At 40.0% G+C, this 9,538-nt stretch overlaps 1 protein-coding gene across 1 annotated transcript; it reads left to right on the top strand.

Moving 5' to 3' along the window:
* Nucleotides 1-239: 239 nt before the first annotated feature.
* On the top strand, nt 240-4,789 carry amigo1 (adhesion molecule with Ig-like domain 1). Its single transcript, XM_034208838.1, has 2 exons — nt 240-656; nt 1,899-4,789. The coding sequence occupies exon 2, from the start codon at nt 2,002-2,004 to the stop codon at nt 3,544-3,546; it is 1,545 nt and encodes a 514-aa protein (XP_034064729.1). The 5' UTR covers nt 240-656; nt 1,899-2,001; the 3' UTR covers nt 3,547-4,789.
* Nucleotides 4,790-9,538: the final 4,749 nt, after the last annotated feature.

Below are 9,538 nucleotides of genomic sequence, written 5' to 3'. Positions count from 1 at the left end.
GAGTGTGATATTGATGAAGATGTAAAACCATCACACAGTAACTGTTTCCAACAGCTGTACAGCCATTATAATAGCTTTCTTCTAATCCCGTTGGACTTCATTTCAGCTCTCTCTGGTTCTCACTATATGTTTGCGTCTTGGCTGCGCATCTTCCATGCGGCCACCTTGGGTAAACAGTGCCTTCTGGGGTTGAGAGCACCACCTCTGTCGAAAACACGTCAATCACTGCAGCAGCAGGCCTGCGAGGAGCCACAGGAAGCTGGTGAGCCGCAGACTGCTCATTATCTCCATGGCTGCTGATGAGAGCCGACAGGAGCCGAACCTGCCCGAAATGCGCCAACTCGGGTGTGCGTTCGTGTGTTTACAGAGCAATACGTCCAGCTGATTAACACACGCTCATCGGTTGTTGTCAGCAGTTAAGAACGTCTTCTCTTTAGTAATCGTTTCCCCCCCCAATTATGCACAGGGTACATTGATGCCGCGTGGACCAGGATTATTTTGCCGAGGAGATCTCTAGTGCTCTCCCCTCCTCCGCTGTTGTCCTCAACAGCAGACACACGGACTCATTCAGACTGGGACTTTTGTCTGGAGCACCATTGTAAACAGGCGAGGAGCCGTTTTAATCAAATATAACATCGCTCCATCATAGGTTGAAGGTAGGTGTCTGCTCGGTCTCTTTCTCCATCTCTCGGCTCACGTTTCCATGTTGTGCGCGTTTGTTTTCGAGCAGAATGGTGCAATGCAACGTTTGCACAGCTCTTCTTCAAATTGACAAGGGCATTTCCGAAAAATTACATAACGTAGGCTTATATTTGCATGATTTCACATTTTTATGTGTTTTATTATTTGATTTCTGAGTTTTAGTGTGGAATTGTCTTGTTATATCTGAGAAATAAGAGAGAAAGAGAGTGAGAGTGGGGGGGAGAGAGAAAGAGAAAAATAAGAAGAGGAAGAAAATCAATGCATGATCTTTCCAGAGTGTGAATGCACATGGTTTAACTGAGTATCTGGTGTGTGCTGGCACATTTGTTATAGCGGAAGCAGCAGGAGGGAGTTTGCATTGTATACAATATGCGTGAGTAGGCTCGAGAGAGTGGATCCTTACATGTCATAATGCATGTCCAAAAGGAACACAGATGTGAGAAGTAACTTAAGACATGTGCAGTATGCACAATGCAAAGGCCTACTTTACTTTAATATTTCACTCTTGGATGACATTTGCGATGTAGCTAATTCACTCAGTGGATGCTGTGCCATGATTCCAGGCTGCACACTACTTTCTTGTGATTTAAACTTTTACTTGTAAAACAACAGCACATTTTTTTTTAAATGCTATGGTTGTAACTATACTCCACAGCTTTATAAAGCAATTGTATTGATTGCCACTACATTAAAATACTAGTTGAAAGGAACTATTTTTCTCAATTAATCTAATTACTGAATAAATAAAATAAATAAATGCTTCTTTGTGTTTGTTTATGACCATGCAAGGTGTGTTTATTGGAATGTTGCATATGGATGACTAATGGGATCATAATTGAAAGTGACATGTTTTTACCTATCATTACAGTCATTACTATAGCAAACAGTTTAAAGCTTTTGAAACATCAGCAACAGCATCACTTATTTAGTGTGTGTCTCTGTATTAAAATACTTGTCATTGTGGGAGTGACAGCAGGTTCACATTTTCATTAATTTGTATCTCAGATTGTATCTCACTATACCATTGGTAGTGGTAGTGGTAGTGTTGGAATTTGAATATTTTTCCCGTGGCTGCATAAATGTTCATACGTGTTTTCCATGTGTTTAGGTTATAATAATATTCTTATACAAAGCACAATATGCACTCCCGTCTATTAATAATATTCGTTTTCGGCTTTTGTTTTTGCTTTTTTCAGCCTTCAGTCAGCAATGCCTGGGAATCGTCCAACTGCTCCTCCCTGTTGATCTCTGAGAATGGGATCCTAGTAAACCTCTCTGGGATTTAGATCAACTGCTAGCATGTTGCAGCCTTCCACCAGAACAGGTGACTTCCTGTTGGAAACATTACCTCATTGGAGAAAGCGTCCGAGATGGGTCCTCTCCTTGACCCTTTGCATGGCTCTCCTCTGGCTTCCAGGGGCGACGGCATCGATCCTAAACTGCCACACGACATGCATCTGCGCCTCAAACATAGTGAGCTGCTCCAAGATGAATCTGACCTATGTCCCGAGAGGTATACCACTTTACACTGCTGTGCTGGATATTAGCTACAATGAGATAGATAGACTGCAAGCTGACTGGACCCCGGCCAAGCTCCCGAAGCTCCATAACCTCCTCCTCAGCCATAATGGTCTCAACTTCCTGTCTTCAGAGGCGTTCGTAAATGTGAAGCACCTACGTTACTTGGACCTGTCCTCAAACAACTTGGAATTGCTGGACGAGTTCATCTTTGAACCTTTGGTCAACCTGGAGGTCCTCTTGCTGTATAATAACCACATTTCCCAGATTAACCGCGCAGCCTTTATCACCGTGGTCAAACTTCAGAAGCTCTACCTTAGTCAAAACCAAATCTCCCGCTTTCCCGCGGAGCTGGTCAAGGAAAAGTCCCGCCTAGAGAACCTGAGTCTGCTGGATGTGTCCTCCAACAAAATCAAGATGCTACTCGTTGATGAACTCCAGGAACTGCCTGCCTGGATTAAAAATGGCCTCTACTTTCACAATAACCCTCTGCTGTGTCACTGTGATCTCTACACACTCCTCGCCCATTGGTATATTCGAAAGCTCAACTCTGCAGTGGATTTTAAAGATGAATACACATGTATCCTGCCTGGCCCTCAAAAAACCAAAGTGGGTGTTTTTGAACTCAGCGGTTATCACATGAACTGCAGCACATTCAAGGAGGCAGATGAAGAGGCATTTCTGGAGCAGAGGCTAATCCTTGGCTGTGACACCAAACACAAGGACATGGTAAAGACCTGGATAATGCCTGGTAATGTCGTGGTGACGCCTGGAAGCAACCAAACCGCCAAAGTCATGCAAGATGGTAAGCTGCAGATTACTTCAGTGAGGAACGAGGATTCTGGGACGTACACTTGCTTTGCGACAAGCGAGGCCTTCAATGAAACAATCTATGTGGTACTGAAGGTCCACAACTTTACAATGGACGAGATTGGGGACTCCCTGAACACAGCTTACACAACCTTAGTGGGCTGTCTGGCCAGTGTGGTTCTGGTGCTTATGTATCTTTACCTGACGCCGTGTCGCTGCTTCTGTTGCCCCAACATAGGAAAGACGCGGGGTGAGGACAGCATCCACTCGTCCATGCTCAGTGTGACACCGACCCATGAGGAACCAACGCTGAAGGCCGATTTGAACAGGCACGTGGCATTCATAGACTCCAAGGACTTGCAGGGCCAAAACGGCAAGCTAAACCCCAATGGGGATGGGGATGAGGATGAGGATGATATGGATGCAGAGGCTGGTTCTCTTATGAAGGGCAAGAGGAAGAAGTCAGTAGCAGAGTCCATCAGCTCCGTCTTCTCAGACACTCCCATGGTGGTCTGAGGTGTGACCGGCAATGACGATGGATGCCACACGACTGGGTGTATATGGTACAACATTAGCCATGTTTTAGTTAATATAAACTGTAACTGTGACCTTGGCGGAGAAAACAAAAGAAGGCTGTTCATCTGTAGTTGCTGGCACGTTGAAATAAGGATTTTTAAGGGGGTTTAAAAAAAAGAACTGTCTTGTCAACAAGTACAAGAAGCAGGACTTTTCCAGCATTTTAATCTGTAGCACTTAATATTCATACTGTGAAGGAATGGCAGTGTACATGAACATTGGAAACTACTGAAGTCTTATGAGAGTGAAATGTCGATGATGTATTGTCAATATAAGCTCTCAGGAAGTGATCCATTAAACTGCGTGTGGAAAATACATATGATTCGATGCACAGGTTGAAATTTGATTGGAAGTATACAGTGAACCCATGGCTGGCTCATAATTATTATTATTACAAAGACTAGAATAGATTGCATCTTACCTAAACATTAGAGCATAGACCTCTTTATACCACTCTTCTATTAACACAGGGACAGAGACTCAGAAAGGCCACCGTCACCAGGCTGTGATACATCTATCTTGAGTCATCTATAGAGGAACTGCATGCCATAAACCCACATTACAGCTCTCTAACTGATCTGTATAAGTAGGTAAAGAAAACGTGCATTAATTGGAAGTTTAGTCATTTGTATAAAGAAAAAGCAGTAGCAGATACATTAAATTAAGAAGGTAATTTCACTGTACTTCATAGCTGATACCTGCAATGTACTAAGATATCGTTTTTCAGACTGATCTTTATTTTTGATTTGATGTATAGTCTTATGTGTAGCGATGTAGGGGAAAGCAATTTGGATGGGGTACATTTACATAGAGGTATGGTATAAACTAGTTTGACAGCTCGAGGCAGATCAATGTTTATGAGAAAATTGTGTATCAAACTAGTTGTCCTAACAAAAAAACCCTGACATAATGAAAAACGCCTAAAGCAGACACTCATTAGATGCAGAGAATTAAGAGTTTGACCTTATCTATTGGCCAAGTTATAGCCTTTCTTTCTCTCCATTACACTGGGAGGAAGTGAAATGGGAGGAAGCTAAAATGCTTAGGTTAAATTGGTTTTTCCTTCTGAATGTAAAATGTGCACCTTACTCAAAATCCTGAATATTATAATGTACATTGCTTAAAAGATAAATTAGGAAAACACTGGGAGTATTCATATAATAAATTATGTAGTAGATTTAAATTTTGCAAACCTGCAAGATTAGAAGTGTTTTTTTTCTTGTGGTAGGTAGAAAAATCTGTATGTTGTATTAACAGGTAAAGATGCCAAATAATAAAACCTACAGGAGACTTTGAGTAATGAAGATGTTACACGAGAGAGATGAGTTTGAAGCTACTGGAAACAAACTCTTGTAAAACAGGACGCACATGATCCTTCAGAAAATAACTTCATCTGTAGAAGAGTGAATTTTCTAAGCAAGACACCTCATATGCTGTGCATATTACAATAACTAGGTTTTAAACAGGCAACAAGAAAGTGGCGTTTGTGTCGTAATACAATGCTAGCCCGGCGTAAAAGCTAATTGCATCGTTTGATGTGATGCGGCTTCCCTCTGCTACCCGTGTCTTTGTCTCTGTGAGCAGGAGGGGATAGGTGTGTTATCATGAGTCACAGCAACACAAAGCCATTCTCTGTGGCTCCCTGTTCACTGACAGCCTCCATTCAGCTCAGAATGTGTTAGCTTTCTTTGTGTACCTCTGTCATTACAAGGCTGCCCTCGCTGAAGTTCAAAAGCAGTCATTCAAACAGGCAATGAATGGGATGCCCTTTAAGTAGTCTCTAATTTGGTTATGAGGGAAACGCCTGGAGCTTTCATTAAACATGTTCTCCACCACTGAGTCATATGATTGGAAAATATCATATTAGAACATGGAAATAGTAATTTTTGAAATCATTTCTTAGTGCGTTTTAGTTTTCCACTTTAACACCACAGCACAAATAATAACAGATTGGTATGTAAATTCACATACATATTGCAAATAGAGGTCAAAATAGCTATCAAATGGTAAAATGTCTTGAGCGTAATAGGTTTTTACGCAAAATTAATGTTATATTCACGGCTGCAGTGTGCAACTCAGCATCTTCCGTGAGTGGGTGAGAAAAGGAAGTCACACTTATCAGAGAGGTGGTGCGTGAATCATGCCACTCTCGCACACCAGGTGGAAACATATCAAATATACCATCAGACGCATTAAAAGGAAGCCACATTTAGCCTTTCTGCTGGCTGGCTGAAGTTGGCAAATAACCTTGCTCGCTTTTAAGGATCGAACACCGGAGTATTGCCCTCTATATTCAATTGTTCTGTTCCCTTCTTTCTCATCATGGGGCCAATATAATACATCTAGGAATTAAATCCCTGGCCACTCAAGGCAGCATGAGGATCTACTAAATGTCACAGAATCTAAAATGATACAGAGATGGCTGTTGAATAGCCCACATTGAACTGGCAGACCATTTCATAAACAAATGTTTGCCCAGAAAAAAAAGGCAACTCTAGTTAAATCTGTTGTAGCCAATGTCACTCAGAGTACTAGTCGCGTTTGTGTACACAGAAAAACTAAGTGCTATTGGTAAGGTCTTAGAGGAATAGAGTGGCTTTGTTCTCTCCAAAGCTAATCTGCCTTCCTATAGATATCTATATATATATGTATTAAGACTCATTTTTCTGTGTTCAGTATTGATTAGTTGTGTACTGCTATGTTCTACCAGTGTACTGACTGTATTCTTGTACATTCTGATGTTGTTGATCATTTTGTATTTCGTCCCCCGCCGTGCTGCTGTTAATTGTTTCAACATTCAAGTCTGGATCATAAGTGTTTATTTTATAAGCGGGGTGGGTTTTAATTTTTTTGAATGACATAGGATGTATTTTACACTTAACTCTGCTTAACAATATAGTTAAACAGAAAATATATATTGAACATGTATCAAAAACTATAGGAGGAGTGCCAGTTTTGAATTTGTTGATACATTTGAATGGGCAGTGAGTGTGTAGCCGCCAGTTATTTTCAGTCAGCATCATAGAGCCATGAGGAATTCAAAGAGAAAGCAGTGCTTTAGCTTGGTGGCTGTGTCAGGTGATGTAAAGAGTTGTAGGGTTAGTTCTCAACGGGGTACTTTCCAACAATTACAGCAACAGCTTTTCTGTCTTTAAGAAGAGGCAAAACATATTTTTTATAAAAGCCACCAATGTAGAAGCAAATAAAGAAATCCATTCAAATACACCAATCTTCAAAAACAATGGGTTTGGAATGGGTATGAAGACAAAGGGTGAATAAATCTTCTCAGGACCGTTTCTGTGTTAAGTTCTAATGTAATATGATGCATGAATGTTTTCACATTTGCAGCATCAATAGAACAACATCTTGAGAGTTGTACAGTTCACAGGCCCTTTGCTTTTTGCAGTAATGGCACATTAACTGTTCCCTTTTTGATCACTTATCATACATTAGAGAATTAGAGAAAGGAGTGGTCTCTGCCCTTAAAACATCTATCTCTGTTCATCTGACTGTAGCAGCAATTACAGAAACATTATTGAGGTCGTGGGGGTAAATCGTGTTCTGCCTTAAAAGTGGGCAACTACAACAGTCCACAGGAAATGGATGGAGCTTTTAACAGCATTAAAAGCATTGAGTTTATTGACCACTGCTTCAAAGGTGAGCTGGTGGGTCACTGCCATAATATCGGAAAGGTATCACAGCTAAAGTGGAACGGCTTTGCATGGTTTGCAACCTAGTAGGCATTAAAGATAAAGAATACTGATCATTTGACCTAATAAAAAGATCTACACTTTTTGTGGAGTCCATTTTTATTGCTTTTCAAGAAATGTTCCTTTAATTAATTGCTTTTAAAACTTTGTGAAGTTTGAGGGTAAAGCTGTGACATTTTGCCCAAATTACTATGCCATAGGTGGAGTGGCTAGATATTGCTAGATACATAAATGAAGTGCGCATAAACTCCGTGCAAGTAATAACCGTTTATCATGAACAAATTGTTTGTTTTAAATTACTTGTCACATGACCACAATATGAAAGACCAAGTAGGTTTATGAACAATGTTTGCTGTTTTAATTTGGCAAACAAGGCTAAAGTTTCATCATGATGCTTTTTCTGGGGAGCAAAATGTATGGCCTAACACCATCTAGTGGTAAAAGTAGGAAGTGCACTACAAGACAAAAGCTTTTAGCCTTTGTTTTATGACAGTGTGTATATAATTGGTAATGCAATTTAAAATGTCAATACAACTATATTTGACGTAGATTAACTTAAAAGCATTAAACATACTGATAAAAAAATACATTTTCAAATTGTAATATAAATAGTTAAATGGGAATAACCTGAATGTATGACAGATGCGGCACAACAGCACAACTCAAGGTAAGACACATTGCGTCTCCGACTGTTATTAACGATTTTTCAGTCTACACCATTTTCATCTGGGATATGAACAAGTATTTCACAAGCATTACAGCAGTTCATATATAAGCTACATATACCGTATATATAAATGAATAGGTAGCACCACATTACATAACAAGTTATTATTATAGTGTTGTGATTAGATGATTAAACACGCCTCTATTTACAACTGTGGTAATGCTTGCCTTTGCACCAAAACGTCATAAATAAGAAAGTTATTTCCCTTTTATAAGATGTTCAAGTTCAAAAGTGTCAATGTGGAGAAAACGGTTCAACTTTTTTAAGGATTTTCTATACCCAGATGCCACAATCTGAAGTTAGAAAAAATTAAATATCAACAGAGCAATTGGGATAATGAGAGAGAAACTTTCAAATGCCCCTGTCAATTTTCATAATTTCAGTAAAAGAGTTACCATGAGTAAACTACACTCACCAACATTCAGTTTACCACCTTTAATGTGCCGATAGCCAGGGGTTAAGTTGGGATTTGATATGTGGGGGGGCTCTGTGTGGAGGTGCGAGAGGGGGGCGGAGGTCGAGGATCTCATTATTTGACCTTAAGGGATATACACTGTGGCCCTAAAGCAACTGCTCCATTATCTGTATCAAATGCACACATTGATGCCACCAAATGTCACAGTCAAAATAGAAAGTACTACAAATAAACTGGAATTCATTTACATCTTAAATTATTAATATATATACACAAAAAAAGGTTTACAAATATCCAACCTTCAAATTGCTTTTTTAAATCAACACTGCTCTGCACACTTGCTAAAGAACATTTGTGTGGAAATCTCAATTCATTTGTAGGGCTGCGTGAGTATGGCCAAAAGTATGGGAGTAAATCTCACTGTAAACTATTTAATCATCACCAAATTCTGTGTTATTATGACCGATCATAACTCAGCTTTATGCAGACATACATTTAGCATGGTGTACAGGGCCGGTTTTTGACATAGGCGACATAGGCAGTCGCCTAGGGCGGCAGATCGCTGCGCTGGCAGCTCTGGGAGGGAAAAAAACATTTTTGACTGTTTGCGCTCATCCTAATTTTCGGCCTTGATGTAAAAACATTCATAATTAAGTCAAGGTAACACCCTTTTCACCCCGGTTACACTTTTCATTTGCCCCGTACGATGGGCGCTGTAAGTGATGAAAGTGCAGGGGTGTTGGCTTATCAGGCGCCCGCAGCTCACAGCTAAAGTGGGCATTGGAGCGAGCGAGAGAGATAAATGCAATTTATGTTAACACATATTTCCAAGGCACTCCTTTATAATTATTGGGATGAACAGGTTTGAAATCATTTCAATGTATACTATAGGACAGTAAACCAAAAATATCGTTTAAAACCTGAGAGATACAAAAATATGCATAAATAAATGTTAACTAGGTAAAATAAGATATGAATGAACACCAAAAATAAAATAAGTTACATTGATTTGTTATTGGCTATGGTATGTTATTGGTTATGTTCACACACCGCTGCAGACTCTCTGCACGAAGGAGCCGC

The sequence above is a fragment of the Gymnodraco acuticeps genome, unplaced genomic scaffold (genome assembly GCF_902827175.1).
Source record: "Gymnodraco acuticeps unplaced genomic scaffold, fGymAcu1.1, whole genome shotgun sequence".
NCBI classification, from domain to species: domain Eukaryota; kingdom Metazoa; phylum Chordata; class Actinopteri; order Perciformes; family Bathydraconidae; genus Gymnodraco; species Gymnodraco acuticeps.
Note: the sequence above shows the minus strand (reverse complement) of the source record. Positions and strands in the feature narration are given on the sequence as shown.

Bases quoted from the DNA above. Each gene is read 5' to 3' on its own strand.
- amigo1 (XM_034208838.1), top strand. From the start codon at position 2,002: ATGTTGCAGCCTTCCACCAGAACAGGTGACTTCCTGTTGGAAACATTA.